The sequence below is a fragment of the Rhinolophus ferrumequinum genome, chromosome 23 (assembly GCF_004115265.2).
Source record: "Rhinolophus ferrumequinum isolate MPI-CBG mRhiFer1 chromosome 23, mRhiFer1_v1.p, whole genome shotgun sequence".
NCBI lineage: Eukaryota > Metazoa > Chordata > Mammalia > Chiroptera > Rhinolophidae > Rhinolophus > Rhinolophus ferrumequinum.
Genome location: NC_046306.1, coordinates 1,496,617 through 1,512,126, shown reverse-complemented (window position 1 = coordinate 1,512,126; position 15,510 = coordinate 1,496,617). Strand labels below are relative to the sequence as shown.

The 15,510-nt window shown below is 55.8% G+C and overlaps 1 protein-coding gene across 3 annotated transcripts in view; it reads left to right on the top strand.

The window, feature by feature from the left end:
• The window catches only part of CDH4 (cadherin 4), a 432,992-nt gene that overhangs the window by 379,880 nt on the left and 37,602 nt on the right, over window positions 1-15,510 (top strand). For all 3 annotated transcript variants that reach the window (XM_033094686.1, XM_033094688.1, XM_033094687.1), the window contains exons 5-6: window positions 4,918-5,073; window positions 10,632-10,776. In XM_033094686.1, coding sequence (XP_032950577.1) covers window positions 4,918-5,073; window positions 10,632-10,776 — 301 coding nt within the window. The remainder of the gene's footprint in view (window positions 1-4,917; window positions 5,074-10,631; window positions 10,777-15,510) is intronic.

The following is a 15,510-nucleotide window of genomic DNA, read 5'->3' as shown; positions in this document are numbered from 1 at the left end:
GATGAGGCAAGCAGAGTCCAAGCGTTGCCAGGACCCGAGGGGCACTGCAGGGGTGGCATCTGTCCCCAGGCCCAGGCTGTGCTGTGAGCTCTCTTGCCTAAAGCTTGGATCAGTGGCTGCCCAGGGCAGAGCCAGGGAGCCCAACCTGACTGTGAAAAGTGAGGAGGTCAGAGAGGGGAACCCAGAACACAGGTGCTTCTCACAGACTGTGTGTGTGTGTGTGCACACGTGGGTGTGTGGGTGTGTACATGTGTTTACATGGCTGTGTGTGTACACGTGTGTGTGTACACGTGAGTGTGTGCATGGGTGGGTGGGTGTACATGTGGGTGTGTGTGTATATGGGTGTATGTGTGTACATATGGGTGGGTGTATGTGTGTGTGTACATGTGGGTATGTGGGGGGGTGTACACATGGGTGGGTGTGTACATGTGGGTTGGGTGTGTGCACATGGGTGTGTGTGTACAGATGTGTGTGTGTACAGATGTGTGTGTACAGATGGGTGTGTGCACGTGGGTATGTGTGTACACATGGGTGTGTGTGTACAGATGGGTGTGTATGTACAGATGGGTATGTGTGTACAGATGGGTGTGTGTGTGTACAGATGGGTGTGTGTGTACAGATGGGTGTGTACACGTGGGTGTGTGTGTACATGTGGGTTGGGTGTGTGCACGGGGATGTGGTCCTCTCCAGAGCCCACCCACCCAGCCCCACCTTTATGCTAACCTGCACGTCACCTGTATCATGAAAACGTTACCTCCTTCCTGCTGTTGGGGAAATAGCATTTTCTGTTTCACGTCCTATCACACAGGCCACTGTTACATAGTCAGGGTGTGGCTGGTGTTCTTGTCCCCGTTTCATGCCCTTAGTTAGGGTGACTCTAGTGAGTCACCAGGAAATGCTGATTTAGGCAAGATATTCTCTATCAGACTGACTTTTCTGAGAAGTGGAGTTTTTCTGGGGGATGACTTGTTTTTCTGGTACGCGTTCAGCCAGAAAGGATGTCCTCATCACACGTCTTGGGAGCCTCTGTCGACACTCTCTTGTGATTGTTATTATGCTACAGAAGTAAGTTGCCCAAGAAAACGCCATCCTTTTTTTCTGAGACAAATCCTACTTAGGCATGTAGGGGAGGAAAAGTACATTTCTCTTCACACTTCTGCGTTCCCTGTGATAAAAGACGGACTAACCGGAGAAGAACAAAAAGAAGTTTATTAACATGGGTATCTCGTGTTACATGGGCGGGACCAGGAAATGCGTAACTCCCGAGGTGGCTTACACTTCAGGCTTAAATGCCACCTTACGAGGGAAAGGAGAGAGGAGACGACTTTCAGGAAAGGTGACTGGGCCCTTGGGAGTATATGGGAAGTCTGATCGCTGTGACGGTGTGTCTGGGGGTGATGCCGACTGCTAGTCTCCCCCCGTGTGACAAGTCAGCCCTTCCTGGTTGACGACACTCCCAGAGAGGGGCTTTCGGACAACCCAGTTCCTTCTGGAGGACCTTCTGCAGGCAGCTGAGAGGAGTTCAGAGCAAGCCTCTCCCTACATTTGCTGTTTTTCCAGTGTTGGCAGCTGAAAACGACCAGCACACCAAGGTGGCTTCTTTTGGGGTGGCACGTCCGGCTGCCCTTTGCTCCCCACCTTTGGAACTTTCCTGAGCGGTTTCACGGTGTATTAACCGTTGGTCGTTTGCTCCATCTCTTAGTCCTGAGAGGTCAGTTCAGTTAACAGTTGCCTCTTTTCAGGAGCCTGTGTTGCCGGTGGGCTCCAAATGGCACAAGCAGTCAGGTATTTTGGGGGAGCCAAAGAAAAGCAAAGGTTAATGATTGGAGCAGATTATAAACCAGTTTCGGAGTTGAGATGGCAGGCGGTCAGGAAGATTTCTAGATGTTAAGCTTACCGCGCCTCTTGCAGTTAGAATGCCTTGGTGATGTCACTATTGGACCTCTGAGTGGCCCACGTGACAGGCGGGCTGTCCACACAGAGCCCTGTGACGGCCTGGGCTTCCTGTCGAGCTGTCGAGCTGCAGGCTGCCAGGCTTCCAGGAAAGGGCACTGCTGGTTCTGAGTGGCTCCAAGTCCGAGGGTGGCAGAAACGCAGAAACGTTAGTTTGCGGGATTGTCGCCAGATGTCAGAGGAAACCAGAAGAATTTGGGATCCAGTCCAGCTTGTAGATAGATAAGAAAACCGCCGAGACTGTGAGCACGGCTGGAATCTGAGCTGCACAAGCTGCGTTAGCGCTTTCTGCTGAAACATAATATTCTCACTCCCATCGCCCTGTTTCGAACAAGGATAATCCCCGTGAGCCTGACTCGTCTGCAAAATAAGTCCAGTCTTATTACACTCGGCCTGTTATGTGCATACGTAAGCAAGAGCGGTGGTGACCATACGGACTCGTCTTAAGTTGCTTTGCTGGGCTTCTGACAAGGGCTCTGGAATTGCTCACCAGGCCTGTCCCCTTCAGGTGTGACAAAGGGCCTTGCACTTATCTGAGTCCCACTTGCTGTATTTCAGTCTTGACCATCACACCCACCTCAGTACATGGGGTCAGTTTGCACAGGTCTCCACTTTGTGTTCTGAGGATGACAGTGCACGGGGCGGGGGTGGGGGGTGGGAGGGGAGGGGTTTGTAAAATCAGGCGTGTGGCTTTCCTCTCACGCCTTCTGCTCTGGAAAACCTTCAGGTGACAACTGGGTACACTCGTTCACGTGAGCCTGGAGCACTTTTCAGAGGCATTTCCAGAAGAGACAGCAGTCCTTTCAGGTTTGCTATTTCTTCTAGCCAAGTTGGAAACTTTATATTTTGTCAAAAAAAAAAAATCAGTTTCATTCAGATTTGCAACTGAGTTAGCAATAAATATAAAGAATAAGGTGCTAGGAAAACTCTTTTTATTTTTCTCTCAAATTTGCCAAAGGTGCTTCTGTTTTCTTGAGAATTTTTCCCCCTTGAGTGCAGTTCTTGATTTATCAGTGCTTCTATTTTTCTGCTTTCAGACTGTGCATTTGTCTTTGTCGATTATGCTGGAGTTTTCTGCATCCTGCTTTATCGTGCCTTTCCTTCTGGAGGCCAGTGCTCCATTTATACACTGCAATTCTGTTCTAATGACAAAAACCTTTAAAGTTAAGGGTTTGCTTTGACTCCATCTCTGGCCAATTCCTTGGGTATTGTTGTGTAACAGTCTCATTTTCGTTACTGTGTTTAAATAGCCTCTAAATGCAGTTTTGACCCCATTGTTATTTCAGAATTTTTTTTTTAAAGATTTTTTATTGGGGAAGGGGAACAGGACTTTATTGGGGAACAGTGTGTACTTCCAGGACTTTTTTCCAAGTCAAGTTGTTGTCCTTTCAATCTTAGCTGTGGAGGGCCCAGCTCAGCTCCAGGTCCAGTTGCTGTTGCTAGTTGCAGGGGGCGCAGCCCACCATTCCTTGTGGGAGTCGAACCGACAAACTTGTGGTTGAGAGGACGCGCTCCAACCAACTGAGCCATCCAGGAGCTCAGCGGCAGCTCAGCTCAAGGTGCCATGTTCAATCTTAGTTGCAGGGGGCGCTGCCCACCATCCCTTGCGGGACTCAAGGAATTGAACTGGCAACCTTGTGGTTGAGAGCCCACTGGCCCATGTGGGAATCGAACCGGCAGCCTTCGGAGTTAGGAGCATGGAGCTCCAATCCTCTGGGCCGGCCCAGAATATTTTTAAAATTTCTCAAAGGTCTTTTCTTTAAAGTTTTATCATTAAATTTTAATTGCATTATTCCAGTAAACGGTCCCACTCAATTTTGCTTTGTGCTTTTTTTTTTTTTTTTTTGAGGCTTTCATTGTGGCCCATTTCATTATAAATGTGACCATGGTCCCCTGGGCTTTGATTTTTAAAGTTGTACTTTCTAAAGGTGTAGTCACGATGAATGCCACTCTGTGGATTTGTGCTTATCAGTTCTTCCTTTCAAACCTCTGTGGCTTATTTACATCTCCCCACGCTCAGGCACTGTCACCTTACACAGCCTTTGGTGAGGGCGTTTCCGTCCACTGCGTCCCCCCGCCCCCATCACTGAGAGTTTCTGCTTCATCTAAACGGAAGACAGGCATCTTTTTCATTCTACTAGTGTCTCCTTTGTTTCCCAAAGACTCATTTATTTATCCAGGTATCTGGTCAGTAATCAAACGATGCCTCCGTATAAGCCTGCCTCATTCCGCATAAAACAGAACCGAGCGTTCGTCTCTGCTCCTAACGTTTCCTCCACATTCTCAGTCTCTGCCAACGTATCTTGGACCTGGGACCCAGATGACCACTGTGAAATCCTGTTTCCAACAACATACAGTTTCTGTAAAACTTTGGTTTGTGTTTAGCTCTGTAGCCATATTGACAATTTCAGTGTTAAATTTCTGTGTGTAAATGCTGGTCCCGGGTCATATCTGTCACAGCCCCCATTCTTGAGGTCCTCTCTGAGGGTCACCTCTCAGGGACTGACTGTGCACGCAAACGCGTCTGTTGCCCTCCTGCGCAGATGAAAACTCATGTGGCGTAAACGTACCAGGTCCCAACCTTCTTTTCCTCAAATCTCCATGGAGGCTGCCCTGTGTTCTTGCCATTGTCTTTTCCGAGGTTTGACAGTGGACATTAGAAGCGTCTGCAGCAAGGGCCTCGGTCACCTTACGCCACCATTGCCAGTGTCTCTCAGCCGTGTCAGGTGTCCCATGCTCCCTGCGGAGCCTTTCATTTGGAACATGGTGGTGTCCTGTGTTCCCTGTCACCTGTGGGCACTCAGCAGACCCTGCATCACGGGCTGCCCTTTCGGTTCCCAAAGTGGATGAAGCATTAGCTGTGGTCCCAGGTGTTTGAGGAAAGGAGGGCGGGTGAGTGTAAGAGCAGGAGCGCGGCCCCCCCCCAGGGCAGGCTGACGCCCGTCCCGCTGCTCCCCCCTCCAGATCCGCTCCGACAAAGACAACGACATCCCCATCCGGTACAGCATCACGGGAGTGGGCGCCGACCAGCCCCCCATGGAGGTCTTCAGCATCGATTCCATGTCCGGCCGCATGTATGTCACTCGGCCCATGGACCGGGAGGAGCGCGCCTCCTACCACGTGAGTACCTGCAGCCCCGGGTTCCTAACTGTGGGAGGGGTCTCACACCTGAGCCTGTACCACGGCCACTGGAAAGCTGCCTGGAGCTCACGCGCTGGCCCAGCCCCAGGGTTTCTAACTCAGTGGGTTCAGTGTGGGCCCGAGAATTCACACCTCTCGTTCCTGGGCGAGGCCACAGTGGGAGAGCGACTGGTCTGGGAGGTGCCGACCCACGTGATCGTCCAGGAGCTCCTGAGGTCACATGGCTGCTGCACACTCGGGCCCACCCGCTCCAGCGCCTCCTGCTCCCTGAGAGCTGTGCTTGGAGAGGGAAAGGATGAGAAAAACGAGGCTGCAGGCTCAGCTTAAAGGGCTGTCCACTCCCTTCCTCTGTGGCCTCACTGCTGTGGCAGCTAAGGGGAGGGGCCCTGAAGCCAGGGGACAGCGGGCCTCACGCCCTCCGCCAAGCCCCTCCCTCCTCCGCGAGATGACGGTTGGCGCCAGCTGGAGGTGGCAGGGCTGTGCAGCCTCAGCGCCTCAGCCAGCCACGCACCAGGGGAGACCTGGACACTCAGCCACCCTGGCCTCCGTTCTCTCTCCCTTTCTTGTGGTCTGTCCACCCTCCCAGAGGCAGGGCCCTTCTAGAATGCATGGTTCTGGGTGTAGATGGATGCTCGGCCAGTGGTGGGGGCCCCAGGGACGTTTACTGAGTGAGTGAGAAGAGAATGAAGGGGGTGGTGCGAGAAAAGGGCTGCTCCCCTCCCCAAGCGAGCAGCGACCCAGGTCTCTGCACAGCAGCCCCCACCCTACAGCGTCCCTTTCATCGTCCACCTGGTCAGGGGCCCTCCGCCTGGCCATCTCCGTCCGTCACTAGGCGATCTCCCCCGGAGTCTTGTCTGTCCTTGGACTTGGCCACCACACGGTTCACGTGGAGGCCACTTGCTGACTAAGTTCTCCTTGTTCAGGATCAGCAGATTCATTTGTAATTATCGTGGTTGCACAGAAAACCCCTCCTGCACGGCCCGGGAACCCTCTCCCCACCCCTCCCTGCCCTCAGCCCCCGGCCTGAGCCCCAGTTCTTTGGTTTCTTGCTGGAGAATTGAGGAGCCAGGCTTTGGGAGAGGAGATCTGATTGCCGGTGGGATGTCCTGACACTGCTCAGCCCACCGTGAGCTGCACCGCCGGGGCACAGACTCCACTGGACCGTTCAACCAACACCAACGTTCAACCAGCCGTGCAGCAAGAAACCTGCCATCTTAACACACGCTGGCTCCCAAAATGGGCTGTGGGCACCAGCAACACGTGTTTAGAGCCTGGCTCCAAGTCCAGGGTCAACTTCTTTTGTCTGCCAACAGACACGTGTAGCCTGAGAGACCAAGGGAGGGAGATGGAGACAGAGAGACACAGAGGGACAGAGACACAGAGAGACAGAGACAGAGGGAGAGGAGAGACAGAGGGAGAGGAGAGACAGAGGGAGAGGAGAGACAGAGGGAGAGCGGGAGGAAGGAGGCTTGACCTGCACACGGCAGAGTTAGTCTCGTGGGATCTCACCGTGGGGCGCCCGGACCAGCCCTACAACCCCTTGGTGGGGAGTCCCAGCACCATGTATTTCTAGCTGAGGTTTTTCCATCAGAGCAAAGCTGGGGCTCTGGGGCAGGTAACCTGCTGGCCGCATGTGCCTGGCTGGGGGGCTGCGGCCTCGCAGGGACCCCTCGGTGGGGCTGTCAGTCAAGCCTGTTTCGAACGACCCAGGCCCCAGGCCCCAGCGCCTGCTGAATGCAAAGCCGTTTCCTGCACCAAGTGGAAAGGCCTCTTCCTTTCATTTCACTGTAATTACTGTGTGGAAACCTTGAACTCAAAACTAGACCACTTTTGGTGTTTCTGGTTAACTGTCTCCTCTGCTGGAATTCCCGCTGACTACCTGGAAAGGGCCCAGGCTCAGTCCTCCTGCAGCTGACTGGGAGTAACTGACACTGGTGCCACCGCCTGGCCGAGGGACAGGAGACTCCGGGACTGCGGCTGGTACAGCCGCTCCATAAGCCTCAGGGACAGCCTGCAGCCCCACCCGCCACTCGGCCCATGGCGGGAGGCTCAGGGTGCAAGGGGAGGTCTGGAGGCCGGGGTGGCCGCTCCAGGGTGCACACATCCATCCCCCACCCAAACCCCACTCACGGGCAGGAACTACCAGGCTGCCCAGTGCCAGGACAGCACTGGTTATGCAGAGGAACCAGACCCCTGCGCTCTTCAAACGCACCTGCAGTCTGTTTATTCTTTTGGCCTGACTTCACTCCAGAGCTTTGCTGAGAACGACCTCTACCCGGAAACAATGTCACTGCAGCTAGAAGCCCCCGTGGAAAAGCCGGGGATCACAGGCTGGTGGTCCCTAGGGAAACGGGTCACATGCCCAGCCTGGAGGGAAACCGAGATTCTCCCGAAGGCCCCAGTTCTCTCCAGAGACTCGTGCAGCCCCCATCCCTCCTCACCCCAGCAGGCCAGGGGAAAGCCAAGAACTTGGGGAGTGCTGGTGAAACGACAGGGGCTCCCCAACTCCCAGGGTGGGGAGGTCGTCACATTCCTTGTAAGACTCCAGCACGACCCCCATTAGGATTTCCACCACACAGGACGCCCACCAGAGCCTGTGGGGCCAGCTGTGCCAGCCAGCGTGTGTGTTAGTTATCTCTGCTGCGTAACAAACGAGCACTCACTTAGTGGCTTAAAACAACACCCATTCATTAGCTCATGTTCTGCAGGTCAAGTCGGGTGGGCTCTGCTTAGGGTCCCACAGGTGGAAGGAAATCAAGCATCTTCCCACCTGGATGCCTACCTGTAGACTCTGGGGAGCACCTGCTTCCTGCTCATTCGGGTTGTGGCAGGTCCAGATGCCCGATTCCTCACTGGCTGTCACCCAGGGGCCGCTCTCACCCACTAAGGGCACCCACAAGTCTCGGACTCCCTCACCTGCCACCAGCCGGAGAAATCGACCTGATCTTAGAGCCACAAAGCCGCTGAGGCCCACTCAGGTTGTCTCCGTGCCTTAAGGTCATCCATGCTACGAAACATAACCCGATCGTGGGATGACACCCAATTGCATTGACCTGGGGATCAGCACGTACATCGTTGGTGCTGTCGTAGAGTCCCAGCGAGCCCGTCAGTCCTGTCCCACGCAGCTCGGCTGACAAGGGCGGCGAGATGGGACGTGTGGGCTGCTGGTGTTGATGGAAGAAAACCTTGAGTGCACCCGCAGGGGATGTTCAGGGCCCACCTGGAGTGTCCAGGTTCCGTACCCCAAGGAGGAGACCGATGGACCACAATTACGATACAAAGAAGAGCGAGCGACCCGGAAGGGAGGGAAGGAGGCCCCCCCGCACGGCAGAACCGCGTCTGTCAGCAGGCATCGTTCCCACTCCCGTGGCGACGCAGCCCACATGTTAATATTTCCCATCTCCTTTCCATGACGAGAACAGAAAAACGTCCCATTCAAAGCATCGCAGGAAATTCGTTTGCGCGGCACACTCAGATTTGCAAGTCGCAGGAAGCTCGGATGGCTCCTGTGTTGCCACTGCTTGTTCCCCCCCAAGACAAGCCCCTTCCCCAGCCCACAACCCCCTGCCCACCTGACAGGTGGGTGAAGGTGGAGGTTTCCAACAGCCGCTGTCAAGTGTAACTAAGACTTTGGGGGTTGGCGCGGGGGTGGGACAAGGAGAACCGTGACAGCCAGGCTGCTTTCATCACTTTCACTGCTGTCTCCACTATGGGTGCGCCTACTGCTGATGGTGGCATCTGAACCCTGCAGTGTCACTTAGGTTAGAAGACAGTAACTTTGATTTTAGCTCAGAATTACCTTTTTCAGAGTCTCCTCGACCTTTGACTCAGTGCGTCATTGCACGACTGCGTGTGACAGGCTGATATCCCCCCGCCACCCGCCCGTCAGAACTTCTCAGGTCGGGATCCAGGGTAACGAGGGCCTGTTGTCACCTGGGGTCGGGAGGGCGGCATTTCAAGGTGTCACATGACACTTCACACCCACAGGCAAGTGTGCTGTCAGGTCCTGCGTGGCAGGTTCCAGCTTCCCCTGGAATCGGACCTGATGTGTCGCCTCGAAACAATGCAGGTCGCCTCCTGGGGTACAACCAGCCTCAAGATTCTCCTAAAACACACGTTTCAAGGGCACCGTTCCACTCAGGGCTGTCGGAACGGAGCTGACGGGCTGAGGCCAGTGTGGACATGTGCCAGCCTCCTCCCCCTTCTCCCCAGAGGCTGGCAGAGTGGGGGTGAAGCGCAGCCCTGGGCCTCCTGCTGGGAGATGCTCCCGGCCTGCAGGCTCAGGCACGAGCTCGTCTCAGCACGCTGGCCTTGGTGCTGTCGTGTTGCAAAGACCTGGAGCTCCCATGTGTCCAGCTTGGAGGGGGAGTAGTTTTGACAGAGAAACATGGACTGGGACACCATGATGTGACAGTCACAGCTTCGGCATGGAGAGTCCTCAGGCACGTCCCCTCCTGTCTCCAAGCCTTGGTCTCCCTCTGCGTCCCAGGTCCCCAGTGGCCCCACCCCAGACTCCTCTGCTGCCCACAGTGCCCGGACACTCTGTGTCCCCTGGCGGCCTCCACACTTGCTGTCCTCCCTGTTCCCTTCCTCAGGTCTCAGCTCAAATGTCACCTCCTCTGAGAGGCCTGCCTGGCTGCTCCCAACCCCAGGGGGTCGCTGCCATGACACCCAGGTGTGTGTGGCTTCTTTTCCTCCTTAGTGTCCATCTCCCGGATGAGACACTGCAAGGACAGGCTGCAGCTGTCTTGCTGGGCAATAATCTAGGCTCCAGCCAGTGCCTGGCGCACGTAGGCCCTTGATAGATACTGACGAGTGAATGAATTAGTGAGTGGGTGAGGAATGAGTGAGCGAATGAGAAAGTGCTGAAATTAAGAGGTGCGCCCTTCCCGCCCACGTTCAGGATATGTTCCCTTTGTACCTAGAAGCTGGTCCCATTGCGTTCCCGGCAGCCCCTTCCCCAGCAGAGCAGGGGTGCTTCTTCCACCCCATTTTCCTCGTGGTTCCCCAGAGCAGATAAGCCTGGCGGTGAAAGGCCAGCAGCATGGACTCTCAGTGGGTGCCCAACTTAACCTTAGCCCCCGTCCACGTTCGAGGTCCCCCAGGGTCTAGGTCTCCCAGGCCTGAACTGTCAGTAGCGGGAGGTTAGGCCCCCAACATTTGTTGACACAAATGGCTTTTCTGCAGCCGCTGTAGGTGGACGTGTACCTCACTATACACGGTGCCGGGACCAGTCTGAGCAGGCCCGGGGGTCCTGGGTGGGCGTCAGCTCCGGGGCCTCCGGTCGGCTCCCCGGTCCCACACGCCATCCGTTTCGTCCTCTCACCACCGTTCTCTATTTCCACAGAGGCGAGAACCGAGGCTCAGGGAAGCTTTGCCACGTGCCCCAGGCCCACCTGCCTCCCGCCCAGGCTGTCCCTTGGGGGCCCGGGACGGTCGTGTCACCTCCACCCCAGTGCCGTGGGTTGCTCTCGCTGCCGCCCGAGGCTGTGCCCCCAGAGGCGGCGCTGGCCTGACGCTGCCCGTTTGCTTCCCAGCTCCGCGCCCACGCCGTGGACATGAATGGCAATAAGGTGGAGAACCCCATCGACCTGTACATCTACGTCATCGACATGAACGACAACCGGCCCGAGTTCATCAACCAGGTCTACAATGGCTCCGTGGACGAGGGCTCCAAGCCAGGTGAGCCCAGCCCTGTGGCCCAGGGCGGGGGGAGCAAGCCCGAGACCGGGAGGCCCGGCGTCTGGGGGGGGGGCCCGTCAGCCCCCCACTATCAAGAGGGCCCCAGGGGACCCACCCACTGATGTGTGTGTTTAGCAAACACCCACTGCGTGCAGACGCTGCCCTGGGACGTGGGGCCTTCACGGTCCAATCGGGGACACAGACAAAAGATGAGCTAAAGCACGTGAATGAAGTCGTTGCAGTGATGATGAGGCTCAGACGGAAACCGGTGGGGCACGAAGAGTCGCGGGGGTGGCGGTAGATCAGGGAGGACCCCTCTGCGTAGGTGACAGGTAGGCAGGAGCTGGAGGATGAGAAGGAGCAGTGCTCAGGGTCCAGCTGGGACCAGTGTGTGTGCTGGCAGGGAGCCTGGGCGGAGAAGGCATGTGCAAAGGTCCTGGGGCAGGCGCCGAGGTCAGAGAGAAGGCCTGCCATTCGGGGTCTCCTGGGCCACACTTTGGATTTCATTCCGAACACCATAGGAACCCCGAGAGAGGGCCAGACTCCCCCATCCCAAAGAGGTGAGCCCATGTAACCAAGGCCCTCGGCTCCCCTGAGAGCTCACCAAGGGGCCCGTCTTCCCACAGACTTCAGTGCAGCCTGAACGATGGTGACCACTTTATCATGTGGCAGGGCCCTTCCGAAGCACATGACACATCTGGTCTTTGGAATCCATAACTACCAAGAAGGGCACCCTCCTTCTCCCCTTTAGCAGAGACGAGACTCAAGGCCCCAGGAGGTAAAGCGAGCGGCGCAGCCCCCGCCGTGTGGGTTGGAATCCCCAGCCAGTGGCCCCGGGAGCAGCAGCATCACCTGGGGACAGGTGACAATTGCAGTCTCTCTGTGTCGCAGACTCCCGGAAGGTGGGGCCTTGGGTCTGGGCGGACAAGCCGCCCAGGTGATTTCTGTGCATACCAGGTTTGAGAAGCACAGCCCTGCACTGCTGTCCCCTGCATGAGGTGGGGAGGTTGTCCTTGGGACAAATGCCTGGCTTGGGTTGCATGGGGGAGCAGAGCCAAGTGTCACTGATGAGTGCCCTGTGGGGCTGCCAGAAGGAGCCACTAAAATACAGGATGTGCGCGGGGTTTCAGAGACAACAAGTCATTTTCACATAAGCGTGCCCCTTGCAGACCGTATTCCTCGTGGAGCTAAACTTCCCCGCAGTGAGCGCCAGCTCGCGGGAGGGCTTCTGGGCTGTGGGAAGGGCTGAGCACACGGCACGCAGTGTAGGGGGCTTCCGGAACATGGAACGTGGCTCCAGCGGCCACCGCGGAGGGTCAGCCGGGCTCCACTCGGGGCGGTGAACACAAACATTTATCATCACTTCTCAGCGAGACGGTTGTTATAGCTCTGTCTCCAGGGGCTCCTGTTTCAACAAGGTGAACTGTGTTTTCGATTGATTGTCTCAGAACTGTGAGGCGCAGACCAGCCCAGTGTCAGCACAGGGAGCGGGATGTGACATTATTTCTGCCGAAACCTTGGGCGGCTGTTCCCTGCAGTCCCTTGAGGGGCAGGGGCAGGTGGTGGGTGGGCAAATTAGCTGCAAGTAGTCAAAGGAAACGGATGAGGGCTGCCAACAGCCACCTCTTTAAGGCGCTGGGGGTGGGGGAGTAGGTGTCGGGCTTGGGGGTGGAGGGTCTTTCTTGTTAACCCAAACACAGCAGGACCTCTCTCCCCTTGAAAGACCCAGGACGCTCTGCAAAGGTGCCTGGGTTTTCTATCACCGATCAAACCTCCCGTGTCTTTATTTTAAAACAAATCAATAAAGTCTTCCCCAACGTGCAACTGGCTCTACTCATTAGGATAACAGAAGCAGCAAATTGCTGTATCTTTGCAGAAAGCCTGATAAGTCTTTAAGCCTGGCCGTCCCACCACCTGCTCCAGAGGGCACGCTGGCCGGGGCCTGGCTGGGCCAGAGGCTGGTGTTGTTCCTGGGAAAAGCCCCCCTTTCCCACTGGCTCCTGCCCCTTCCAAGACTGTGGGCACGAACTGGGACTGACTCTTAGAGCCCCTGGGGGGCCCCGGAGTCTGTTTCCCAGAACAACCCTCAGAGGGGAACAGTGATGCCACCTCTTTGTGCAAAGCTCGACAGAGCTGCAAGATGCCTCTGTGGACCCAGCTCGACGTCCTCGCTCACCCTGGTCGACGGCAAGGGGATGACGTCCATGCCATGGTGTCCTCGAGGCAAGACACTCCCAGGACCTGGAAACAGCCTCTGTCACTTCTCCCCTCACATCACAAATTACAGGACCAGGTTTACCTAGAGTCTGTGTGCACTAAGGAGAAACTACCGCCAGAAATTAGTCATCGTTCTCTGGAATGACAGGCTAATCAAGGGTTTCAGATGTACGTTCTAATGGAAAACAAGTGGAAAGATATGTTAACAGTGACTCAGCTAGGTAAGAACCTTGTCAGGTTTGGAAAGTTCATTTGGGGACATTAGCAAGCTGACTAGGGGCCAGGATCACCCCACGCTCTTTTCCAGCCACCGCCCCCCAATTTGATGAAATCCTCTTTGGCGTGGCTGGATTAGACATCTCTGCAGGTGTGGGAGGTCTGGAATGGTCCGGCCCCTTTGGCGGGGCAACATGCATAGTGTCCTGGGGGCAAGAGCGCCCTCCCCTGTGGCCACAGCCCTTAGCTCTCTGCAGTAAGCGGTAGCCAAGAGTCACCTCAAATGCCCCCTCAAAAGGGATATGCCGGCTCCCATGACAGTGAAGTCCCAGGTGGCTGGGAGCTTAGGTACGGCCGCACTGGGGCTAGAATGCAATTGCCCAGAGTCTTGCTGGCCACTGTGTGACCATCTCCTCTGTGTGGCTTCGTTCTTGGGCAGGCTCTGTCTTCCCGGGGCCAGGACGCCTCAGCAGCGGCAGGCGTGTCCTGAGCAGGAAGGGCAGTGCGTAGCATGGCAGTTTCCCCGGGAAAAGCACTTGTGTATGAGTGTCTTTCTCAAGGATGAGAAAACATGAGCCCCACCCTCAAGGAGCCCGTCGTCCAGTTGAGGAACAAAGAACCCATCTCTGTGCTTCGTACGTGCCTGTTACTGCACACCTGGGCAAAGGCGGAGCAGCAGGGTTACCAGGCGTCGGGAACGGACAGTCTTTCCTGCCTCGGGGCCTTTGCACGTGCTGTGCCCCCCGCCTGATGTCCTCCCCGCTGTTTCTATGATGCTCGTGCCTTTTCCTCCTTCAGCTCACATGTCACTTCAGCAAAGATGTCTTCCTGCCACTCTCACAAGCAGGCCCCCTGCCCTGAGGTCTTCCGCTGATGCTTAATTACTCTCGGTTACCTAGTCAGTGTGTTGTCAGTTTCTGCCACTGCTTTGGCCCCCCGTGTGGGACGGAGACCTGTCCGTTTGCTTCATCACTGTGTTCCAAGCAAGGGAGGGATTCGGTGAAGGCCCACCCTCAGCCTGACCCCGCGGGGGCTCTGGAGCCTAAGTGACACCCGAGGACATGTCTGGTCCTGCTTCCTGGAGGTCTGGGGACGCTCAGCCATTGATGGCGGGAACGCAGCGGACAGCTAGCTGGGCATCCGTCCTGCCGACTCCCTGAGTCACACACTTCCTGCCACACTGCCCAGCGCCCCACTTTCCAGAAAACCAGGTCACGGGGCTCAGGACGGACCACAGAGCCCGTCCTCACAACCAGAGAAGCCCAGCCTGCGCACCAACCATGAGGTCCACCGGCTTCCTGACGGCGTTCTCCAGCTGGGAATCAGAACCGCCGGCTCACACGCCCCACCCCGAGTCCGGACCAGTCCCGCGGCACTCCTTGAACCTCCTGAGAAAAGACGCTTCTGTATTGATTATTTTTCAACTAAAAAAGACTCTAATTGGAATTCTTGCTTTCCCTCACCCCTTGTAACTGCGTGAGGGCCTATATTATAAATTTTTAAATTAATGTCACTTTAAAATATTAACTAGCAGAGAAATCCACATGCTGTAAATGAAGTCAAAGAAACCTTCATCTGTATGACGCAGGGTTGGTGCTTAAATAGATTATTCTATTAGTGGGCCCGCTTATTTATTTATTTTACTTCCAAGCTGACAGAGGACCCCCGAGATGAATGCCATGGCCTGGTGCACAGATGGCACAGATACTTGAAAGTCATCTGAATATTACGAGTTTAAATCTTTGGCCTCAGTGATTTGAGCAGAAAGCCAATTATGGGGCTGAATTAGTTTTCAAATTAAACTGCAATTTAAGGCTTGGGAAATTAATCCTTTAAGACGCATGGCAGCCTTTGTACATGAATTCCTCGGGAGGGCCCAGCCCGGCGTCCTCGCCTTGTCCTGTTGGCGTGATTAATAAAGCGATGTCCGGCGTCACAGGCAGCCGACAATATCCCTCATTAAGTGAAAGTACAATCCCGACGTTCTGTCTCATTTGCTAAGAAAAATTCCAGCCTTTCTCCTGAGCAGAGAAAGGCCTGGAAGGGCAACTTGCCCTGGCCGCCTAGCCCAGGTGACAGAGGCCACTGGAACCCCGGTCCCTGTGGATGCTCCCTGTGTGAGCGCTTCCTCAGCGGAGGGCACGAACAGGGGACTGTGCCCAAATCAGTCCCACGGGTGGCCAGACACTTTCCGCAGACACACTGTGGCATCCGGGAGCAGGGGGCTGGCCTCTGTGTGTGGAGTTGGACCGCCAGCTGGAGAAGGTGAGAGGGCCAGGAGGGGAATTTGTGTGTCAGGGT